We start from the raw sequence: 25,189 nt of genomic DNA, 5'->3' as shown, positions 1-25,189 counted from the left end.
CAGAATGATTATTTACAGAGCTATACAGTAGTGCAGTTAAGATAAGTGAGATATGTGGATAATTTCTACAGAGGCTATATAAAGTGCTAGTGGTTGTGAGTGGTGGTTCAGTCCATGTTATTATTGTGTGTTTGAGGGTACAGTTGTCCATTGTGTGTGTAGGTGGTTGTGTGTGTGTGTGTATGTTCAGTCCATGTGTTAACGTGGGTCAGATGTCAGGAGGCAGAGTTCAGGAGTCTGACAGCTGTGGGGAAGAAGCTGTTCCGGTACCTGGTGGTCTTAGTCCGGAGGCTCCTGTAGCGCCTCCCAGAGGGCAGGAGGGTGAAGAGTCCATGTGATGGGTGACTGGGGTCTCTGATGATTTTCCCAGCCCTTTTCAGACACCGCTTCCTGTAGATGTCTTTTATGGCAGGAAGTGGTGCTCCGGCGATGCGCTGGGCAGTTTTCACGACCCTCTGCAACGCCTTCCGGTCCGAGGCAGAGCAGTTCCCGTACCAGACTGTTATACAATTGGTCAGGATGCTCTCGATGGTGCAACGATAGAAGTTCACCAGGATGTCTGAGGACAGGTGGTTCTTCCTCAGAGTCCTCAAGAAGAAGAGGCGCTGGTGAGCCTTCTTGACCAGCTTGGAGCAGTTGGTCGTCCAGATGAGATCCTCGGAGATGTGGACTCCCAGGAACTTGAAGCTGCTCACACACTCCACAGCCGTCCCCTTAATGTGGATGGGTGGATGTGGGTCAGCATTCCTCCTGTAGTCCACGATGAGCTCCTTGGTCTTCTCGGTGTTAAGCAGCAGGTTGTTTGTGTCGCACCACTCAGCCAGACGATCCACCTCCTCCCTGTAGGCGGCCTCATCATTGTCACTGATGAGGCCAATCACCGTGGTGTCATCTGCAAACTTAATGATGGTGTTGGAACCATCAGCAGGTCTGCAGTCGTGGGTGAAGAGGGAGTAGAGGAAAGGGCTCATAACACAGCCTTGTGGTACACCGGTGTTCATTGTGATGGTAGATGAGCAGCAGTTATCCAGCCGGACATGTTGGGGGCGGTTGGTCAGGAAGTCCAGTAACCATTTGCAGATGAGGGAACTGATGCCCAGGTCTGTCAGTTTCCTGATGAGTTGTGAGGGGTGGATTATATTGAACGCTGAACTGAAGTCTATAAACAGCATTCTGGCGTAGGTGTTGTTGTTGTTAGCTTTCATGCCACAATCAGAAATAGAACAGAACATCAAATCTATTTACTGCACGTACATGCTTTACATATATAGGCAAATGATCGGTTTTATCAGTTTCCCATCACTGTGGGAAACGTCTGGCTGCTGAAAGCAGTGGAAAAACATGAATGAAAGAGGCATAAGTGCGTGCTGTTTGTGTCTGTAAATAAAATGCACCCAATTCTTAATTTTCGACACCTACTTTGCACTTTATGCTACATTAATCCATTAAAACAGCACGCTCTTCTTATCATACACAGTTGTTTTTCTGTTTTTTTACCAGTGTAAATAAGGGTTCGTTTTGGGAGTGTATATCCTGCCCAAGGACACTTTGACAGGTGCCAGGGATCAAACCACCTACCTGATCTCGTCTAGCTCCTGTGTTTTACAGAAGGTGAATCACTCCTGATTGTTAGGCATCATAAAGAATCTGGAGATTTAAAATTCACATAAAGCTGGAAGCACTTACACAACACAGCACCTAATAGATCAGCGCAAATAAACAAATTCTCTTCACCATTCCCCGTGTACTTTCAGATCCATACAACACAGAGAGGGGATTTTATAATTATGACTCCTATGTGCTGAGTATTTTTTCTCCTTGCAAAAAAAAAGCATAAAAACACACGAAATCCTAGTGAGATAAACCTTATGAACACTGACTCATCAGCCACACTGACAGGAAAGTGGGAGCAACATAAGTACACAATAGTTTTTCATCAGATGTTAATTTCTGCATCTATACAAAATAAAAAAAATACACTTTTTAGAGGTTTTGCAAAAACCTGACGACCATAATTTAGATTTCAGTATGTCAACGTACAGAAATGAAATGATCTCATTCACGTTTTGAGCAGACCCGTTTGGACCTGGACGTGATTCAGTGATCACACAGATGAGTATCTACACACAACACTGACAGACACTTTGTATTAAGACCTAATGTATGTGTTATGAAACATGTTGGCGCTAAACTCTTACCGCCAGAGGATCGGGGATGATGTGAATCAATTCTCGAGCTCTTAAAAGTGCAGCCAGGACTGTGTGGGAGATTTGATTGGGAGAGGTTTGCTTCTGGTGAATTTGCGCTGCCTCCCTCCACACCAAGGTGGGCTGAAGGTGACTCACAGCACAGCTCATCTTGCCACGGGAGGTCCACGGCACCTGAACGCAGAGAGGCTCCATCCTCGGGCTTCAAACTCTGAGCACCTGCTCACAGGGAGGCAATAAAATTAAGTGGGGATGACACACGAGCAGATTTTTAACAAGAGCTTTACTGTGTATTACAATTTTTACTTTTTTTTTTAATTCAAAAGGCAAAATATGTTTTATTTTATATCTCATTAAAGTGACAGCCTACTTAAGGTCAAAGCTATCTGGAACATTTGCTTCTTTTGACTGTTTCTGTTCCCTAAAATGTTGTGCAATAGCAACGGCTCTTTCATGGAAGTTGGATGCTGAACATCTGCTGAATGTGATGACAGTCTGTGTTTGTGTCTCAGTGACAAAGGCAAAAGGAGAGAGAAGCAAGAAGCCTTTCTTAGAAAGAAAGAGAAAGCGTAATGCAATAAATAGGGATTTACTCAAAACTGACATAAGCAGAAATTACAAGCAATAATTGAAAAGATAAAAATAATAGCACCTCAGATAAGACTCAAGTAAGTCTGCTAAAGACAATTCTGTTTACTGATAAATATGAGCGACAGATTTTATTTCTTTTGATTTGTGTGCTACTTGTACTCGTGTTTATGAAAAGCACTATATACATAAATAATTCTTCCACACTTCTTGCTTGGCCATTCTTCACACATATTAATTTGATGCATGCAGTTTTTATGAACAGTATTCCCTCTGTAGGCTAGCAATTTACAGAAGCTAACAATAAACTAGCATATATAAGACTTATCTAAACAAAAAAGAGAGAGGTCAAGGGAAGTTTTAGGATAATCAAAGCACTAAGAAGCCGCTAAAGCTAACATATTTAGCATGTTTTTTCAGTTTTACTTTTTAGCATCTTGAACCGTATATAGCATTAATAAGGATGTCGGATGAAACGTTTCAATGTCTGTGTCTGAAACCACATAAAACCAATGGAGACATTGGTAACCGTGTGTATTAAGTAAGCACATTGTAGTCTTGTCTATAATTGGAATCATTACAGATTACATAAAGATAAAATTGGACCTCTGTGTAAGAAGCTATATAACCAACTCTGCCATTTAGAGGTGGGAATCACCACACATCCCACTATACGATATTATCACAATACTTAACGCACGATACGATATTATTGCAATTTTTTAAAATATTTTGCGATATTCAGATTCTGTACATAAAGGTAAACTTTATCAATATTCATTTTATCTAATATCAAAGTCTCGCACTCAGTCTCTCATTTCAGTCAGTTGTATTGTTGACAAACTGAATGGTTTGTATTACAGTCTAGTCCAACTTAACTGAATGCAACCATCTGGTACAATTATAGCTATTCTGAACTATGCAATTTGTGAAACCTATGCAGACCATTCAGCAACTGAAGAATTTGAAAGTAAATTAAAACAAAATATAATTTTACATTAAATAAAAAAGTTTTAAACTTAATTAAAATAAAACATGTCTTAAATTAAAATAAGTAAACTGTCATGTTTATTGCTGCCAAAAAAAAGTTAAACACATTTGGACAGTGAAGGAATGTCAGGATTCTTGCTCAGAAAAAGGATCAACATGCTCTGAAGTCAGAGCACAAAAACCTTTTTTGTAACAAAATATCAATTTCTGCTGTCCCTGTATCGATACATTATTAGCAAACAAAATATCACGATACTACACAGTATCGATTTTTTCCCCCACCCCTACTGCCATTCATGTGAGTGTCCCAGACATTATGTCTCTACAGAAAATTAATTACATCTAGATTTAAAGAGGACATGAAACGCTACATATATAAAGGCTAATTTACAACATTGAGCCCTGCTCTCAAAAACTGACAAACATTACAGCTAACAGGTGGATTTTCCCGTCTGAGTGTAGCTAGCCAAACAACAGATCAGTGTTGCCAACTCCTCAGTAAGGAAAATCGCTATTGGCTGTCCTAAAAGTTGCTATAAGTCGCTAAATGATGTCATTGCCTAATTTGCATAATTGGTCATGCTAATATAATTGTAACCTACGTTGTTGAAGAGAGAAATAACAACGTGGAACTAGACATAAAGTGAGTAAAGCATGTGTTAAATGCATTTAGAATTTATTTAGAACTACAAATTAAATTTCTTTTAGCAATTATTGTTTTTTAATGTCACAATTCCAACCGTGCTCCTTTATCCGGGCTTGGACCGGCAAAAGTGACCCGAAATAGGCACTCTGGTAGAGTTACTTTGTGTGTGTGTGTGTGTGTGTGTGTGTGTGTGTGTGTGTGTGTGTATTTGTTTATAAGTAGTTTTAAACCTTGTGATCCACAAAACAGCATAACAGTAAAAGAAGAATTGACTGCGTTACAGTTAGTGCGGGAGCGGCGGCTTTGCTCGTGCGCGTTTCATTTGCAGTTTGGACACATAGGTGTCTTAAGAGCAACCCGCACTTTCACGTCAAAAAGTCGTCATAAATAAGTCTCCAATAACACCAGAAAAAGTCGCCAGATTTGTCGCTAGTCGCTTTTTAGAAAAAAAGTCGCTAAGGGGGTCTGAAAACTCACTAAATATAGCGACGGAGTCGCTAAGTTGGCAACACTGCAACAGATAGCCACTTATTGCTAAAGTATATCAGTATATCCTCCGTTTCTTAACATAAAACTCATTGTTGCAGCCCAAATGTTATCCCCTCAGACTGATTTTTTATTTTAGTGTCCTTATTTTCATCTGTTTTATCGATTCTGTCACTAGTTACCTAACATAAGCTAATGTAAGTCTATTAGCTGCAACCAACCAACCAACCACATTGCCTCACGTTCGTAATGAGAGAAGATGGCGTTAAACAAGCTAAAACTTTAACTTTAAGCACTTATTTTTCTAAATCCAGCTTCACAGACAGTGTTACATCTATGTCAGTTTTTGAGAGCAGGGCTCAATGGTGTAAATACGCCGTTATATGTGTAGCGTCTTTAAAAGACCAAAATCTTTCTGCCAAAATCTCAAAAAATCTATTTTTACAGCCTCTTACTGATGTGGATGTGCCTCTTAAGTAGAAACACATCCACGGATGGTGTACAAATTTAGTGTGCGAGATTGATAAAAGACACGTGGTGACATGTGTGTCTTTGAAGTGTTTGGAGCATATAATTTCCCTAAAATAAACACTTTCATAAATTAATCTTTCAGTAAAGTAAAAAAAAGTAAACTTTTTATGTTCTACGCACACCACACGTGAGAAGCACTGTTTATTTAAAGGAGAAAAACTATTTAAAGGCTGGAAGAGGTTAAGCTTACAAGCTGGGAGGTCAAAGATGATGTGCTGGAGGTGGAACTCACCGTAGGAGACCAGGAACACAGACACAAGGCCTGCCAGCATTACAGACTGAACCCTGTAGGGAAACAAAGCAGGAATAAGAAATAGGAAGATGGAGCGATGGAGAGAAAAAAGAAGACTGAGGGAACACTGAACATACAAAAAGCAAAAATGCAAGGCATGAACAAAGCAGGCACAGATGGACCCAAAACGCTAACAAGTTTCATTATTTAGTATTAATATTTTATATTCGAATTTTAATTAGCTATCAAGGGAAACAACAGATGAGATGTTCCTGGGAAAATACTCAAGCTGTTTTAATAGCATTTCTAGACATTCTTAGGTCAGGTTGTGTATTTGCATATCTAAACTGTCTTCAGTTTCTTCTGAAAATGCTGAAGGATAGATTTTCATTTAGCATGAAAACAAAGTAAGGTTGTGCAAAACTCAGTGTTTTATGAGTCACTGATTGATTACTATCACTCAATCTAAAAAGGTTTTTCAAGAACAGATATGGGAAAGCAGTGGGAGTAGAAGGAATGCATTCCAGTTTTCTGCAGGAAGGGCACTGGAAGAACTGGACCGACTTCTCTGCAGACGCAATCATCTGACATAAAAACCTGTGCTGTTACAACACAAGACAATGACAGTTCACAACCGCTTAATACCATTTAAGTGCCAAGAGGTTGGTGTCTGAGGACAGGTTGAAGGTAGCTCACATTTACTTTAACTTGCTCCAAGTTGCAACATATGTAACCATGAGCTGCTCCAACAAGACACTTTCTCATGGAGTCTCTGAAAAACTCATACAGTTTCTAAAGTGTTCATCTCACAAAGCTTTCAGAAGGCAAATAAACACATAATTAAATAAAATAAGCCAATGTTCATGTCTGTTTGTGAGGTACGAAATTTTTACTGTGCAAAAAGGGATCTCTGACTCATTTGAGTGCAATCTCCAAGGGCAGGACCAGTGAAACGCAAATTTCTGTCAGAGAAAAGAAGTTTAACAGCACATTTAATCCTCCAAAGATCTTAGAAGGTTTTTTTTTAATGCAATTATAAGAGGATTTCTCTGTTTTTCTACATACTATAGTTAATCTATCAGTATTGTTCTTTGGACTTAAATTGTAAGAAATAAATGTGTAAAATTACAGAAATGTTCTGGTAGCTTTTTTCTCCACTTTGGACCCACTGAATAAAGCTGAAATCTTCCACAGTAGAAGTTTTATGTCATTTAATTGTTTTCTATTACTTAATTACTTTGGTGTAGTATGAATGTTCATGGGAGTCATTTTTTATTAGTAGGAAAAGCAATAAAAATTATAAAACTGTCCAAAATTCTTTCTCTTCTTCACATTTTTCAAAGCTGTCCAGTGGCCAAATTCTGGCCCCCGGGTCTTATGTTTGAGATCGTCAGACTACAAGTTTGTGGATACAAAATCAAAAACTAGTGTTGCTACTTCTGCATCTGCAGCGAGCTCTTTTCAACACCCCACGAACAGAAGATTAGAGAACAGACAGTAATACTTACATTGTAGCGGTCATCGCGAGAGCATGGACCACATAGGCTTTGGCTGTGGTGAATCTCACTGAGGACAGAAAAAAGAGACACAGCTGTTTAAGGTGCTTGGATCTCCAAAGGGACTGTGAGTCAGGACTTTGTCGTGACCTAAATAAAAAGTGACAATTAAAAGTCTTTGTAAAAGGCAGAGCCAAGGAGATTCTAAATGCAATTTTTCTATTAAAAAAAAAAAAAAAAAAAAAAAGGTCTCTCGCTGATATGAGCACCTCCCTCTCTCCCGCCTCACACTCAACTGCTTTTCATTCATGAAACACACCAGGCAGGACGAATAAATATTGCAGGGAGATCTTTTCTGTATTTTGCCCATGTAACTGTTCACTAGACGTCATGAGTATAGATGTTAGATAAAAATAGGCAATTTGCTTTGTTTTCTTTTCTCTCTAACAGAAATATAATCAAATTCAGATGTTTTCTGTTTATTTTTTTCCATCGACCATCATCGTGAAGCTTTCCACTTCTGCTTGTTTCGGTGCCAAACAAGAGCAGCGAGGCAGTAAATGAATACAATCTTTTAATTCAGTGATACACTAACCCCAGACACACAGCGCCCTGGTGAAAAACAACACCACAGATGCACAGCAGGCACTGTGCGTTTGGTCTGAGTGTAATACTTACAGCACTTCTGTACAATACATCCAGCACTTCTGGATGGATGCAAACTGCATTTCGTTGCCTTGTACTTGTGACATGTGCAATGACAATAAAGTTGAATTCTATTCTATTCTAATACACCAATCATTAGCAAGCCAATCTGTGGCCAAATTTGTAAGGATCCACTGAAAATAAGAGCAAACTGGCCAACAGGTTTGTTATCTGGTGGAAACAGACCATAAAGGATTCAATGAATTCATGTAAAGCAGAAACATCAGTAGAGGAAGCATCTGATCTATTTAACCTGCCATCACCTTCATGTGATTCTTGGAACAGCTTTGGGGAAAGTCTGTTATGCAAAGCATTGTTATCACTTCAGTATAATTACTGAAAGAATCATCACAAAGGTTTCAGTTTCACGTTAACCTAACAGGAATCCTTTATGACAATATTACTGCATTTAACTAAAATTTCCCCCAAAAAACTCCAAAATTTTTAATGTTAATCCAATCCAACAACTTATGCTGTGCATTTCCTTTTTTATAGCAATTTTTTATTTTCTTAACTTACGGGAAAAAAGGTAACTCAGTTCACAAAACCTATGGTGGAAGTAAGATTGCATACAGTGTATCTCAGTTATTATAAAAACAGTGCTCATGGCAGGGTCATGAAACACTTGAAGGCTTAAATGTTGTAGAGACAGATTTCTCACCCACAGTCATTTGCATGTGAGAAGGAAAACAAGGATTCCCTGCTTGCATCCATGTTACAGCATGTGGAATTTGGAGCCAGGATGTTAACATATACACTGTTGAGAAACTTCTATGGACAAAATAGTGAAATAGGAATCTGCCATGCATTTAATACCTGCATCACACTCCCTCGCACAGAAGAATTCAACACTGACACGATTCTCGCTGATTTGCAACACCTCCTACAAAGACTTTAGATTAATCACAGATGTTAATAGGATCGCAGTCACGGTGTAAACAAACTCCTCTACCATATCACAGTGTACTGATTCGTTAAAGTACGCAGGTCCACCAAGAACCAATCAAAATCACAAAAAGATTGTTCCAAAAACAATAAAGTAATGAATTCCATGTGATCAGCTGTTGCACCATCTTAAAACAGGATAAATAAATCGTGCATAAATCGTTCATAAATACACCCCCACGGCGTCGGGAAAAGACGTGAATGTGTTCAAATAATCCTACCTTTGCCCAGCGTGCAACCAAACATGTGCAGCAGAGAAAAAGCTCAGCTGTCAATAAAGTGATGCTCACTGATCATCATCATCATCATCTGCAGGTGGAACTGAGCAACTCAGGGCTGTTATTCATGCCCTTCTTCCTGCTCTGAGCACTGTTTAGTCCCCTTCTTTGGAAACAATTTAGATCAAGACGAGCATCTGAAACTATTTTCCACTTGCAGGACTCCTATCCGTGTCCTCCAGGGACTCCACCTCGCCAGCTATTCATCCATGTCTGACTCACACCCTGACTGAAGCTGCTTTGCACAGAGGCGCGCAGGGGCTTGTTTCCTCCCCTCCTTCCCATCAGCAGCCACAAAAGCAGGAACATAGTTTCTGCCAAGCTGCATCACAACAAGTTTAAAAAGTTTGGCTATTCCATTCCTAATAACATTCTTAGACACTTTACAGAAAAATGTGCTCTGGAACAAGCATATCATAAAAAGTTCAAGTGAAAAAAAAGTGAGAAATTAAGAGAAACTCACAGAAAAGTAAGAGATGATGCCCAGAAATCACAATCTAAGAGAAAAGTAATAAAAGGCATTTATTATCAGGCGGCAGGTACAGAAATGACGGAGGGGGAAACACATGCCACTAAAAAACGTTAAAGCTGTCAGTTTGTCAGAAGTGGGCGAGTTAACTCAGCGGTTGTTCCTCACTTCTGTGTGGAAAAATAGAGGACCGCACAGGAGCGTGAAAGGTCACAGGCAGAAACACGATCGGACACGGCTTTAGTAATAACGAGAAAGGGTTCTTACGTCGCTGCCGAAGAACTTCGTGTGCGCTTCATTCAGTTGAATTTAATCCTTTCTGAAGATCTGCGCGCCTCTATCGCAGCTCACTCCCCGCTAACTGAGACCGAGGGTAGCGATCAGGATTTCCCAGTGACAGACGGGCAGTTTCCCCTCCCTCTCACAAAACGAGCCGCTGCCCAGAACAAGATTGAAGGCGGCTGAAACAGCTAAAGAGCCGAGGGAGGAGGGAGAGCCTCCAGTGCCCGGCCCATCGTGATGCGTTCAAGACACCTGCGGGAATCCCACAAGAATCTACTACGCTGTTGCTCAAGGTCTAAACTCGAGTGCAGTTTTGAAATAATTTAACCCTCCTCCATTATTATATTGAATATAAAACATGCTTTGTAATAAGTATGACAAGTATGACAAGATAAATGGAATCGTTTAGCTTGTCATACTTATTTGTTTAAAGTTAAAACTGACTAAATCCATCTATCTATGGATGAGTCTAGTTTATGCGTCTCTTTAGCCTGCCATATATTTATAGATAGGGTAACTACTGTATCTGGGAAGTCTTTCACACCAATAACTGGAATACTGAAAGCCACTTGCACTCGTGGGCCATGAAAATGTGCAAAACGTTAATGACTTGGTTTGCCCTCTCCTTCCAGGTTTTCATTCCATTAAAAGCCCATAAAGTGTGTGAGCCAAGTTTTTTTTTTGCATATCCAAAATATCTGAGTGAAGCAGTAACTTGCTTTCTCTAGTCACGGTTCCGAAGCACCACTGTTATTAATTCTTCTGCGGTGAACCTGAATCTCAAACCTGAGTTTGAGATATGTTAACTTTACAGTAAGCACTTGTTATCCCCGAGGGCTAAGCATCACACAGAATAAGAGCTTGTCTGATCCCTGCGCTCAGAGGGTCTCGCTAATAATTAAATAATTAATTATTTAATTATTAATAATTATTATGAATAATTAAAGACAGAGAATAAGAAATGTTGCACCTGGGAGAAATTAACAGCTTTACAAGAGCACCATCACGAGAAATATCTTTTCAATTTGTCTCGGGTTTTTTTTTTGACAGTAAGTTTGTCATTGGCCTTATGCGGTGATAAGCAAATTTTACTCCCTTCTTCTTGAGTAAAAAAAGAAAAAGACTGTCACTAAAGCACAAGTGAAACTGAGTCTGCTGATTGTATTGGTGCAAACAGTCCAGTAGCCTACTTAGGGTTATTGTGACATGCAGCTTTTTCCTTTAATTTTGAATCACCTTAACAATTTCTTCTAGTCCTGGAAAAAAGAAAAAAGTTTCCCTGTCCACACCACGAAGTCAGCCTACTTTTCCAAATGCAAACAGGCAGTCTGTTATTTGAATGGAAGGTATGTCTGTATTATGATTAACTATACAGGGCTTTCACAGCAGTGAATGAATTTGTTATTCTGAGTGATGTAGCACACAAGTGAAAATACAGAACTTACTTTATATGTAATACCCGCTGTTCATTCATTGCCCCAAATGTGCCCCAAACAGAACACGTGGTAAATACACAGGCATGCTTTAATTTTCTGACTTGGCACTGTTTAAAACGTTTTGCAATCCGCCAGGTTTCCAGGACATCAGGACACTTTATCAATAATCTTAATTCTGGCTGTATCCTGTCTGTCACGTACATTGCAAATGATATTAAATGTAATGTAATAGCATTCATTAATCAGCAGCTGCCAAACTGACCAAAGCATTGTAGCTACATTTGTGGCAGCGCATGAAGTGAAACATAATGCTACTAATTAGTATTGCAGTTGGAATATGTGGTTTTTGAGTTGACTAGCCTGTCTATAGGTGTGAATTCTAATTAGTTTAATTTAGAATCTGAGACATGTGATTATATTCACTGTGACATTTCTTAAGGGGCAGAGTGCGTGGGTGTATGTGAATAGTGTGACGATCCACAGTCCACTTGTGACTGTTAAGTCATTTAGTCATGTTAAGTTCCAGTTTGCTTCTTAGATTTGATTTTTCTGACTCTCTGACTAGGCTTAGGTAAGCCCAAGAGCATCTCGGTTTCAGGCTGAAGCTGCTCTCACATTACAGTTGATTGTGCAAGCAAATTATTGAGAAATATAGTTGTGTTTCCTTGTGACAGTGACCTTTAGTTATCATAATCACTGTGACAGTGATTATGTGACAGTTTGTTTGTTTTTCGCCTGTCCTGTTTGGCTCTTTTGCCATCAGAATTATTGTCTAAAGGCGAAGAAAGATGCCCAACGGATTTACTTTACCAAATGGACCATCCCAGCCTTGCCGTAATGGTCTATTTGATTCACCTTTTATTGTTTATTTTATTTTCACTTGTTAAATACGGGACAGACTTGACTGGGGAAAAGAAAGGGGAGAAAGAAAGGGAAAGAAAAACAGCGGAGATGAGGGACGGGGATAAAGGGCAAACAACAAAAAACAACAAAATAAGCAGACAAAAAATACATATATCAATCACCTGGATCACCTGTTGAGAAAGAAAAAAGAGAGAACAAGCAGAAGAAAAAAACAAGAGCAATAGAATAAACAAAATCACGATGATCTATGTGAATATAACAGTAAATACTAAATATTAAACATTATTGTGCAGCACGTAAGATCGACAGCGCACAGTGTGCTTTGAGGTAGGAGCCAAAAAGGGTGTAGTTTGTGTGTGTGAGCACCCGTGTGTACACCTGTGAGCATGGACGCACTTGTATTTAAAGGGTTCCTTCATGTAATGATCTGCTAGAGGGTGTGGGGGGCCACAGCCCCGTCCTCCAGGGCATGAAGCAGGTATGGGGGAGATCAAGACTCCAGACATCCAGAGGCCCTCAGAACACAAGAGACCAAGGAAGACCAACAGAGGGGCAGCCGCGCCACTATCCCAGAAAGAGCAGAGGAGAGTCCCAGATGAGGGGTCACTCAGCAGCCGCAGCGGCCAGCTCCCCCGCTGACCCCAGTAGGCACCCCCATACTCTGCAACCCGCCAGGGAGAGGGGGCCCAGGCCCCTCCGGACCGGGGCCTAGTTCGGCAGCGCCGCCCGGCCCCACAGAGCCCAGGACAGCCCACCCGACCCCACCACAGAGAAAACTGCACCCACCCCGTCATCCACTCATCTTCCAGACTACACAAGACAATAGACGCCCAGGCTGAGATCTTCCTCCACCTCTCCTATATCTCCCCCTCCTGCAGAGTGAGTTCCTGAAGAGAGGAGAGCTCCTGCAAGATGTAACAGCCTCCCCCACCAGTTGAAGAGCCCCTCAGGTGGCTCGATGAGCCGGCGGAACCCTGCGCCAGGGCTGGGCCCCCATACACCCACCCGCCCACAACCCCGGCAACACACCAACCGGGACCCAAGCCCCCAAGGCCAAGCCAGGGCCCCAGCCCAGAGATGGAGCACCCCCAGAACCTCACGCCCGTCCCGGACCCACCCAGGGGCAGCCAGGCTACCAGGTCAGTAACCCACGTCCGTCAGCACAGACCCTCCCCTAGCCCCGCTGCACGCAGCCACGAGGAAACCGTCACCTAAGAGCCAACAGAGCCCTTAATAGGCCATGACCACAACCCCGGGTTGAACCCTCCAAGGAAGATGCTCCTGGCTTTTCATTTCCAAATGATACTTTCAGCTGCAACGTTAACTGATTAAAGGCTTTTGGCTCAGTTTCACGTCCTTCAAAGCTGCATTGATAACTATGACGTTAATTAGATGTTTATTATTGGGGCGATCGTGGCTCAAGAGTTGGGAGTTCGCCTTGTAATCGGAAGGTTGCCGGTTTGAGCCCCGGCTTGGACGGTCTCGGTCGTTGTGTCTTTGGGCAAGACACGTCACCCGTTGCCTACTGGTGGTGGTCAGAGGGCCCGGTGGCGCCAGTGTCCGGCAGCCTCGCCTCTGTCAGTGCGCCCCAGGGTGGCTGTGGCTACAATGTAGCTTGCCATCACCAGTGTGTGAATGTGTGTGTGAACGGGTGGATGACTGGATATGTAAAGCGCTTTGGGGTCCTTAGGGACTAGAAAAAGCGCTATATAAATACAGGCCATTTACCATTTACCATTATTGTTACAGCGACAACAAGAAAGGTTTTTTGGTTTTACCCAAACCCTGACATTTAGGTGAACACAAAATATATGCAGTAATACACTCCTTTGAATCTTGTTCAGGAGGTAGGGACAACAATCATATGTGAAAGACTCACTGAGTAAGGCTGGAAATGCTTTTCAAAGATATCAATCAATCAATTTTAGCGTAAACACTGCAGAGAAACTTTAGAGCAGAGAGGACACTGAAAAGCTAAAATAGGCTAACAAAGACATTCACACTTACATTCTTATATGCCACAGCATCTGACTCGCATGCCTTTGGATTTTCACAGGGAAATGGAGCATGTGGATGATATCCAGAGCGACATGGGGAACAGATTAAATGTTGTCAGAGACTGCAGCTGGCCCAGCAGCTCCTTACTGAGTGGAAGCAGGAAGGACGGATGTGTCAACATGTGCGTAGTAATGTTTGCATCTGGGGACTAAATGACAGATAATACCCTCACAAATATACTAGTGCTAGTGTGCATGTGTATGTGTGTGCCATAGTGAGATAGTGCCTGCAGTCACTATAAACCATTATGACGTAGAAAGGATGCGTCACTGCATAAACCGCCTTTGCAAAAAAAATGAGGAGATTAATTTGCAAGAGGAGTTCCTTGATCTGCGTCATGATAGAGGTGCATCACCTCGCTTTCACAGCCCACCGGTCTTTATGGAGATTGTTTTGGCTCATTGTTTTCAGCAGCCTGCGCTGCACTGTCGCCATACTATACTGCAGGGATGCTTGGAAGAATCTGGTTTCACACATTCAAAATCCACCCACATGAGCGTCAAACAGGAGTAAAAGGACGAGAGATGACAAGCATGTTTGGTTTTCCTGCTGCTGCATTTGTCTTTAGTTACTTTTTGTCAATTTATGTGAGAAAACATGTGATTCAGCTGCTTGATGGAAAACAAGTGTAAAATGCTTTTTTCCTAGGTTTGGACCATTTTTAAATGTTTGAACAGTGTTATTCACACTTACAGACGACATTACTCATAAAGACAACATGCTTTGGATTGTGGAAAAACAGCAAACTGCTGCCAAAGTTAATAGCTGTTCTTGTAAACCCAGATCTCTTCAGCGCTTCAGCTGACATTAATTCTTGCTGTTGGGGATATTTGACATTTTTCATGGCACTTTCAAAGAGAGTTAGTGAAAAATTAGATGTGTAGTGTCTGACATTGTACATAAAACTGGGTTAAAATCTAAGGTTCAGTGATTAACAGGCCAGTGGAAAGACAGCCTCACCAACAGCATGACATCATCCTCTGGAATGACATCATGCTAACCTGTGTGCAGCGGTGACAACACCAACTGGTATGCTGGTATAAATAAAAATAATCTAATTATAAATATAATTTTTAAAATTACAAGCTCAGTGTCTGATGAGTGACAGGAGCAGTTTCTTTGTTCTTTTTTTTACCACAAGGATCCGGTCTGCATGTGCTTTCTGTGCTGATGTTCAGTCTTTGAGGTGGTTGCTCTTTGTTGTGGGGATTAGACAAACCCTGATGTTCAGTAAGAAAAGGAAGAAGATAACTGCTCCTACATGCATCGTATTACCATGTGAGTAATTGTTCCTTATACAAACTGAAAGGACCACTATTACTATTAAACTAATGCACATCACATCATGGAACACATTTTTTTTAAATATAATAGAAACCTCAACTAAAATCCACCAAAAAAAAATCTCAGTTGATCTAATTGATCAATATCTTTTAATAGTAAAAAGTTATTTAAAAAAAACAAAACAGAAATGTCACAAATAGTTTGAAGTGACGCCATGCACCATCTCACCAACAAGCCAAATGCTGTCAGAAGGTGCTTATGTCCACATGAATTTTTTGTTGTACAATATTTTGTATGAGCCACTAAAAAGTAGGTGGATGACCTGACAAGAGATCTACAGTATCATTGCTGCAGCAGATGAGTCACACACGGTCTCAACATTATGAGTGGATGCTGTCTAACAAACACCCCCCAGTGGCTTGAAGCATAAAGATGCCTCTGTGTCTCACAGGTAGGGAAGCCATTCATGAATAATTAAACACATGCGCATGCTGAAAAAACCTTTGGGGAGGGGATTGCATAGCGAGAGGATGAGGTCATCCTTAAGTCTGGTAAGGATGATGTCACTTGAGGGGAATGATATCATCTCTTCATTTTAAATGCATGATGTACATGTTTTCATCCCCTTCTACGTGAATTCAAATCACATTCAAAGAGTGACTTTAAATTTATGCTTGCTTTGTACCCTAGCTTTCCATATTAAGCTGTGACCCTTGCATCTATAACTTCAGCATGAAAGAGAGGAAATAAGGCAGGAAATAGAAACAGATAAATCGCTATTGCTAGAGTGTGTGTTCCACAGAAATTTGTCATCTGCCATGTTTTTGTTTTCAGCTATTCTCTGGAAGGAACCCGTTTGCAGTTGGCAGTATTCTTAACTGTGAATTTTAAAGGAGTAAAGAGAAGACGTGCAACAAAACACAACTCACAAACACGTGTTGTCTTCCTGGAGCTGCTTTTCCTTGGAAAGAGAGAGCGATAGGGCAAGAGGCCAAATTATGCAGAGCAAGAGGAGCAACAGTAAACTGTGTAGATATGTGCATTAATTCATTATTTATTTTCTACACTTCTTGTGTGCCATAAGTGATCCCATAACATAATATAATATATAAAATATTATGTATATTGCCATTGTTGTGTATTAGACCCCATTCCCGCAAGACTGCTCAAAGAAGTCCTACCATTAGTTAATACTTAAATTTTAAATATGATCATCTATCTCTATTAACGGGCTACGTACTGCAGGCCTTTAAAATGGCAATAATTACACATTTACTTAAAAAGGCATCACTTGACCCAGATATCTTAGCTAATTACAGGTAGTTGTAAAACAGCTGGCTGATCATCTGCAGAGGAATGGTTTATTTGAAGAGTTTCAGTCAGGCTTCAGGGCTCATCAAAGTACAGAAACTGATTTAGTGAGGGTTACATGTGGTCTTCTTATGGCCTGTGACAGTGGCAATAAGAAGGATCAAATCTGTGCTTCTCCAGCTAGACCTTAGTGCAGTGTTAGATACTGTTACTGTTGACCACAGTATTTTATTATAGAGCATGCTGTATGAATTAAAGGTACTGTGCTGGTTTAAATCATATCATAGACTCTAATTTGTTAATGAGGAGTCCTCTTCACACACTTTGTTTAATTATGGAGTTCCACAGGGTTCTGTGCTTGGAACAATTGTGTTTGCATTACACATGAGGTTTCTTCTTGTTAAAAGGGGGTTTTTCCTCCCCACTATTGCCAAGCACTTGCTCAAAGAGGTCATTCGATTGTTTGGGTTTTCTCTGTATTATTGTATGATCTTTTCCTTACAATATAAAGCACTTTGAGACGAGTGCTGCTGTGACTTGGTGCTATATAAATAAAATTGAATTGCATTGAATTGTTGCCTTTTAACAAGAAGATCCTGGACTCTAATTCACTATCTGGTCTGTGTGCAGTTTGCATGTTGTCCCCGCATTTCTGTGAGTTCTCCGGCTTCTTCCAACAGTCAAAAGACATACAGTTAGAGGGGTTGGGTTAACTTATGGTTTAAATTGGTCATAGGTGTGAGTGTGATTGGTTATCTAGGCCTTTCGTGACTTGTCCAGGGTGTACCCTGCCTCTCACTCCATTGCAGCTGGGATAGGCTCCAGCCCCTCTTGGAACCCTAAATTGGACAAGTGTGGAAAAATGGATGGACGTAATATAACTAATTTATTTATTATATGGTATTTTCCACTGGGGAAATTTTTGGCCCATGCTTACGGGAATACATTTTCCCTTCCAACTCCCATCTTGAATTTTCTAATTCTAAAGATGTGAATGAGTATATGTGCAGTTCAATACAGAACATCAGATGTTTTTAGTGTGTTTGTGCTCAGTGTGCAGAATATACTGTTGAGCTCTCTGTTTTCATGTTTGTGGAAGGTCCTTGGACTGGACATCCTTGTTTCCACTGGCATTTTGCCCAGGCCACACTATGAATGTCCCTGTTAGAAACGCAGTCACCCCTAGCAGGCAGCTGCCTTGCTCCTGAGCAGAAGAAATCCTGAAAGTTTGCCAAACACACACCTTTGCCCTCATGGGGTTTTTTTTCTGAAAAGACATGACCACTCAGTAGTTGAGGGCACATGCTTGTTATATCATGAATTTGATTCTTCATCATATGTGCAGCAGTGTGTACTGACAAAAGTGTGCTTTCCCAGTTCACAGCTGTAACATGTGTTTCCTTACGGGATGTGCTGGCAGAAATACAAGCTGACACTGCTTCTGTCATTAGCTCTTGTTTGTACAGCCAAAATCTAAAATAAAAGCAGGCCACTCTTTGGAAGCCACATCAGCAGAATATTACTAAGACACGTGCCACCCACCTGAACATTGTTGAGACAAGCACACAACACAGTCTGGAATGTGGGGCCTCCCTGCTGCTGCGGAATCGGGGCAGTCTGCTTCTCCCCACCCCAGGGAAAAGGGTAACACCACCTGGGTCTGGGTGCAGCTTCCCCCTCCAGGGGCAAGGGTACCTAGACCCGGGGCTTAGAGTACGCTTGGGGAGTGTGATTGTGTGTACAGTGTCTCTCTATGTCCGTCTCCACATTGGGTGAGTGTTGAGTAATTGCATATGAGAGCATGGGGGTGGGAATGGATGTTTGTATCTGTGTGTGCCTGTTTGTCTGTGTCCATATGTCAGGTATCAGACGCCACCTCTCTGGGGACATCCCAGGTCCTCCGAGGTATGGAGGCCTATCTCCCCCCACCACTTCCCCTACCAGTGGCAGACGCCCTCAGACATCGGTGCGTTGGTGGGTCTTTGCGTCCGGGGATGGGCACCCAGGTACACACCGGCTCACTCCTTGGTGGCTGCTTGTCGGGGCCTGGAGCCTGGGGCTCGCTCGGGCCACTTCGGGGGTGGGGTGCCCTCAGCCTCTCGGCCTGGGGCTCGGTCACTCTGGCACAGCTGGCTGCCGGCGGAGCTCACAGGCACGTCACTGCAACCCTCCCCCTGGCTTCTGCTCCGCGGCTGCTGAGTGACCCCTCATCTGGGGCTCTCCTCAGCTCTTTCTGGGATAGTGGCGCGGCTGCCCCTCTGTTGGTCTTCTTTGGTCTCTTGTGTTCTGGGGGCCTCTGGATGTCTGGAGTCTTGATCTCCCCCATACCTGCTTCATGCCCTGGAGGACGGGGCTGTGGCTCCCCACACCCTCTAGCAGATCATTTAATGAAGGAACCTTTTAAAAACAAGCGCGTTCATGCTCACAGGTGTACACACGGGGACTCACACACACAAACTACACCCTTTTTGGCTCCTACCTCAAAGCACACTGTGTGCTGTCGATCTTACGTGCTGCACAATAATGTTTAATATTTAGTATTTACAGTTATATTCCCATATATCATCATGATGTTGTTTATTGTATTGCTCTCGTTTTCTTCTGCTTGTTTTCTTTTTTCATTCTCAACAGGTGAAATTAAAAAAGTATCTACTGTTATCTATTGTTAGCTAGTTTATTGTGATGGTGTTGTTTTTATTATGTTGCTCTTTGTTGTTTGTTTTCTCTTCTGGTTTTTTATCTCCATACAGGTGATCCAGGTGTTTTGTTTGTTTTTCTTTTTTTTTTCTTCCCCCCTATCTCACCATCTCTTCTCCCCTCTATTTTTCTTTCTCTCCCTCTCTTTCTTTCATTCTTCCCCCCTGTCCTATCCCCCAGTCATGTCTGTCTCGTGTTTAAAAAACGAAAATAAAATAAATACATAATTATAATAAAGGTCAATCAAACGGACCAATATGGCAAGGCCATGATGATCCACTTGGTAAAGTAAATCCACTTGGCATCTTTCTTGGCCTTCAGACAACAATTCTGATTGCTAAAGATCTAAACGGGACAGGCAAAAAAAAAAAAGCACACAACACGCTGCAAAGGCATTCCCTGATGGCACTAGCCTATCCCAGTGTAGGTAATCTGGAATATTTTGACATTGTTATTTTTTCACTTGCGCTTTATTTTTTCATCAGAAATGTGCAAGTGTGTGGCACAGCTGCACATTAGATGCAGTGTCTGCCACTTCTAAAAGAGAAGAGACAGGAAATAAAATAGCCGAGAGGCAGAAAGAAAGCGTGAGTCAGGCAGTCCAGCTCAGCCAGTCACGTATGTGCAGAAACAGCTCTGGGTGCCAATATACTTTCACTGAATTTGCAACAGGTGACAAAGCTTTCAACATTAAGGCCTCCTGGCCCACTCATAACACTGTTGAACCATTAAAAAAATAGATTTAGCAAAAAAAACCCAAAACAAAATAAAGATGTACCTTGGGCTCAATGATGTTATTGCAATGTGTTTCTGCTCTTTGTGCTCTTTGATTGGTCGATAAATTGACTAACATTGGAAACAGTCATTTGTTTCTAGCTTTCTGTTCTTATTTTCTTACTTTGGTGACCCTCCTGTGTTTTTGTTGAACAGATTTGCCTTTGTGCTGCTACACAGATGGAGCTCGATGATATCATGTGCACAGTTATGACGTAATAACCCCACCCGCTCCAAACAGGTCGTGTTGTGCGTGTGTGACAGAGAGAGAGAGAAAGAGAGCAAGAGAGAGTATTAGTGTGCAGCCCTCAGGTCTCACAGGAGTCATTGAGAGAGCTGCGGCGAATACATTTAATTCGATTTGTAAAGATCTGTGCTCCTCAGCTGGCACAAACACCGCCTGGAAAACAAAAAGCACTGAGTTATTTTGTGTGTGTGTGTGTGTGTGTGTTGGGGGTGGGGGGGTGGAGCGGGCATGATGAAAAACCAGTGACTGCCAGATGTAAGTGGATCCATCTGGTTGTGACACCAGCAAGGCTTGAAGATGAACTCGCGTGGGGTGGAGCTGTTTAGCATCAGAGGCCATAGCAAAGGCCTTGGGGGCCCAGTTGAGATGAGTATTGCCTACTCATCTTGTAGTCATGTCTTTCTTTTTTTCTATCACCCTCTCTGTCCTTTTCCCTCTCGCTCCTACACATCAGCGCACAGTCCGCAGCAGCAGGCATGACAATGTGCTGACACAAGAACACTGTACTGGCTCTCACTTTGTTGTCCATTCTGCCAGAACCACATCATGATAGAGTGACTTATAAAACCACAGCCTTTCTCTGGTGCACAGTTTCACTCTTGTTTCTGTGCACACGCACACGCGCGCGCGCACACACACACACACACGCACACACACTGTGTTTTCATGTCTTGTGGGGACATCTAATTGACATAATGCTTTCCCTGGCCACTTACCCATCAAAAATGAATGCCTAACCTTAACCCAAATGTAACCCTGACACTAAAACCATATTTTGAGTCTCAAAAATGCCTTCAAACTCGTGAGGACCAGGATTTTGTCTCCATAAGGGCTGTTGGTCCCCACAAGTATAGTAAACTTTGAATTTTTGGTCCCCACAAAGACATGAATACACGCTCACACACACACTGACACACTGAGCCAGTGTGTCGCTGATTCTGTCCAAAGTAAATTATGTTTTCAGACACTCACACAGCTTCTCTCTTACTTTTTCCTTTGAGAGACGAGAAACTCTTTAAAGGATCATTTCTCTTCTTTCCACCTTCCAGGGCAGAACACAAATATGGAAAGAATTAGCGAGAATAGGAGAAAAGAGGATTCCCAGAGCAAAACTTGTGCGTCATCAGATTTGATTATCTCGAACCCGGTGCGCTGGCCCTCGCGGCAATAGTGATAAAACAGTAAAGAAGTGAAGTGGAGTCAGGCAACAAGACCAGTAGTTGACTATCATCTGATGTCTAATATCATGACAATGAGTCTTTTGTTTCCTGCAGTGATTTAGTATTTTAAATCTTTAAGTAGACTTTCAGGCTGAATAAACTGAAACAAATTGCCTGTCATTCCCAAGTCATGTTTGATCAAATAATTTATACTACTGTATTGTTTAAGCACATACAGAACTCCTTGAGATCAAATCAGATTGTCTCTAGTGTCGGTTTTGGCAACTTTAACTCACACACACACGGGGAAAAAATACTCCAGTTCCAAGGGAGCATTTATGAAACAGGTGTGTGGCACTGGTAAAAATTCAGTCTGTGCAGCATGAACATATTGCAAAGCAAGTTCACATAAACCTAGACTTAGAGCTTTTTATTGTCATTGTGCAGTTTATTGCATAGCGAAATTGGTTAGCTGGATCACAAAGGTGCAAAAGTAAGAAGAGAAAACGATATACAACGAAGGGAAAAAATAAATAAATAATAATAAAAAAATAAAAACCAATATATATGTATACATATATGTGAGTGAAACTGTATACATGATGTATGCGTAAGAAACATTGAAACAGAAACATTGTTTGGCTGTATACAAGGGCAGTTATAAAATGTAATAAATAAATAAATAACGGTGGAGGGGCTATGGTCATTTAGGATATGCATAACTCCTCTACTTCCTTCTAACTTAAGAAAGCCTACAGATAGCTGCAAAAGCAATAAGAAAGGGGAAACCGAGCCCATGCAGCATTGTTTCCCTTGGCCTGTGCCCGGCCAATTTTTACATATTGAGAACACATTATTGTGGACAGAAGGGCTATAGCAGAAACATTAGTAGTAGTCGTAGTTGTTTACTGATTAACTAAGACTATCGATCAAACATATCTAGGAGGAAAAAGTAGCAACATGCCAGTGAGGAGTCTTCACAAACAGTCCAAGCAGGCAACAAAACTGGGTTAGAGTGTTTCTAAAAAAAGCTAAATGTAATTCAGTCACTTCTCTTTTTGTAACACCAGCTCTGTTGTCTGTCTAGTCACTCCCACACTCATTAGCAGCTTCATTTTCTATGTTTAACTCTAGAACTCTGCTGTCCTGCTGCTGGCCTGTTAAAACTACCTGCTTTAAAATATTTGCCTGTTTTTGTTCAGCCGCAAAGCTTCCATTTCTCCTTAATGCATTTGAGCATGTGCAGTTTTACTAAGATGGCTCTGATTAACAACAATAGCTCCTCCCTCTTGGGCTGTCACAAAAAAACTGACAGGATTTTTGGCGGAATGATGTCAACGCAGAAAAACTATGTGAGGACAGGTTCTGAATTACCAGGCCTCTTTTTTTACTTTGTTTCAGAAAACACAGATGTTGACGTCTCTATGACGGATTGTAAATATTCGACCTGAATAATGTGAAACACGTCAAGATGACCTTACACAGTGCGTAGCTGAAAGGTTACATTTGTTAACAAATGGCTCTTTGAGGAAGTTCTGTGAGAAGTAAAGCTGCAACAAACACACAGACATTAATCCAACAAAATTTAATACCAAAGTCTCTGCACATAAATAAATAATATAATCAGATCAACAGAGGAGCCTTCATCGCGGTCATCTACGCTGCTCTGCATCCTGCACCCCTGACTGGATACTAATAGGTAGCTAAGCAACTGCTGAATGCTAATGGCAAACCAAATGTCAATAAACATATCCAGGGCCATTTTTACTGAATACATGACACTAAAGTCTTTATCAACTCAAATTAAACTGGAAAGCCAGGCTATCAGTAAGTGTAAATGATACTCACTCACTCTGTGCTGCTGATTTTGTGTGTGGCAAGCCTCCCATAAAATAGCAGCTTTAGGATATAAAACTGGAGTAGACTATTGAAAAGGTAAAAGCCAATAAATTTTTTTTAAAGAAAACCACTCTCTTCCTTTTGCACTCCACATAAGCACAGGAATTTGTTTTATATCAATGAATCAGAATCTTGGGTTTACCAACAGTTTGACTTAATGTCCACAATTCCCCCAGTTTTTCACAGTTGCCTGTATGTGAGTTTCTTTTTCATTCTTAAGGTACTCGTGTTAAATTAGTCAGCTGCAAGCTGTCAAGTGCACGCAATAACATCCTTGTGGGTTTCTGTTTGAGTAATGCCTTAATGTCTCACTGCATCCATTGAGCAGCACTGAGAGCATCACTTTGGTTGTTATAACGCCTCGCAGGGACGTATCATTTGAGATGCAAACTTTCTTCCAGTGCCATCCTGAATGAATGCTCTATATCTATTCTTTCAAATCAAATTCTCCTGGCGCAGGTCATAAAATCCCCTTTTTTATTTCAGTGTTTTCCAAGCAAAATGGCTTATTGAACCTCAAGTTATATTTGCAGTCTGAAGCTGTAAACCATTGAGGCTATCGGTTCAGTTTCAAACTCATTGTCATTATAATCAAGCTTTCCTCCAGGCTTAGAGTGACATTTAAAACATAAAAACTGTGTAAATAATCATTTTTAAGTAAGTAAAACACTTACTGCAACTCACTGGAACTGCAACACTTAATGGAAGGAACAAAACTTCTAACCAACGTATTTTTTCACCTTTTTGAGTATAGCTTGACCTTTCCTATGGCGTTCAGCAGTGACTAAGCAGAGCTTGGTAGAAATCGGTATGTGCACGTGTAACTGCACATGGGTTTGTGTGTGTTATCAGAAAACAGATTATCAGAAAAATAAACGAACCACGTCACATAACAGCCTTAATAGAAATTGCGGGTGAATTAGTGTCCGAGAAAGAGGAACAGTGTATGGGTGCCTGTAAATGGCATATAAATGAACGAGCAAACAAAACGAGGACTGCGATAATGGCAGAAAATGGAAAAAGTGAAGCCGAAGCAACACAGAGAATGAAGCAAAGCACAGAAACTCATTTCATTATATTTATCTACTTGGAAAAATATATATATTTTCCAACAAGTGAATACTGGGTAATGCCTTCCTTCCTAGAATATTGGCACCTCTACATAGCTAAAAGCATTAGCATCATATCACACTGACATAAACCGATATAAACTCATAAACAGGTGGGATGAAGTATTTTGCTGTGGGACGCGCAGCACCAGAACATTTGGTGATCATATACTTCAAGCTGATGATTCACAGGAGAGAAGGAAGACAAGCAGACACACTGAGGCATGGGAACATCAGAATGGTACGCTTCAAATTAGCGTCCTGATGAATGCCAGGACCAAAGGTTTCTCAGCAGAGCAATGCACTGTAACAAGATGATCAAAGGTATTCACATCATCCATCGGGGGTTTATCTGATCGGGGTTCTCCAAAAGAAGTAAAAGTTGCTTTCTTTTGTTTTTTCAACTTAAATTTGCTGCATATATGTCAAATTTTTATCTTCCCGTATCCTTTTTAGACAGGAAGGATTTGTATTTCAAATAATGCTTCCTAGGTT

The 25,189-nt window shown here is 41.3% G+C and overlaps 2 protein-coding genes across 3 annotated transcripts in view; one reads left to right on the top strand and one right to left on the bottom strand.

Annotated features, from left to right (window-relative positions):
* The window catches only part of lepr (leptin receptor), a 30,874-nt gene extending 16,462 nt beyond the window's left edge, over nt 1–14,412 (bottom strand). Inside the window, exons 1-4 of one of the 2 annotated variants that reach the window (XM_084910035.1) lie at nt 14,163–14,412; nt 7,189–7,246; nt 5,681–5,733; nt 2,199–2,426 (exon numbers count right to left, since the gene is read on the bottom strand). In XM_084910035.1, the coding sequence (XP_084766161.1) occupies nt 2,199–2,426; nt 5,681–5,733; nt 7,189–7,202 (295 nt within the window). In that variant the 5' untranslated portion in view covers nt 7,203–7,246; nt 14,163–14,412. Of the gene's footprint in view, nt 1–2,198; nt 2,427–5,680; nt 5,734–7,188; nt 7,247–9,840; nt 10,036–14,162 lie in introns of those variants that run through there. The other variant, XM_084910034.1, reaches the window with a different exon arrangement.
* Nucleotides 1–25,189, top strand: part of lurap1 (leucine rich adaptor protein 1) — a 95,745-nt gene that overhangs the window by 49,223 nt on the left and 21,333 nt on the right. The gene's annotated exons all lie outside the window — the stretch shown is intronic.

Source organism: Perissodus microlepis, chromosome 17 (assembly GCF_051167445.1).
Source record: "Perissodus microlepis isolate ML-2025 ecotype Zambia chromosome 17, ASM5116744v1, whole genome shotgun sequence".
Classification (NCBI taxonomy): Eukaryota; Metazoa; Chordata; class Actinopteri; order Cichliformes; family Cichlidae; genus Perissodus; species Perissodus microlepis.
Note: the sequence above shows the minus strand (reverse complement) of the source record. Positions and strands in the feature narration are given on the sequence as shown.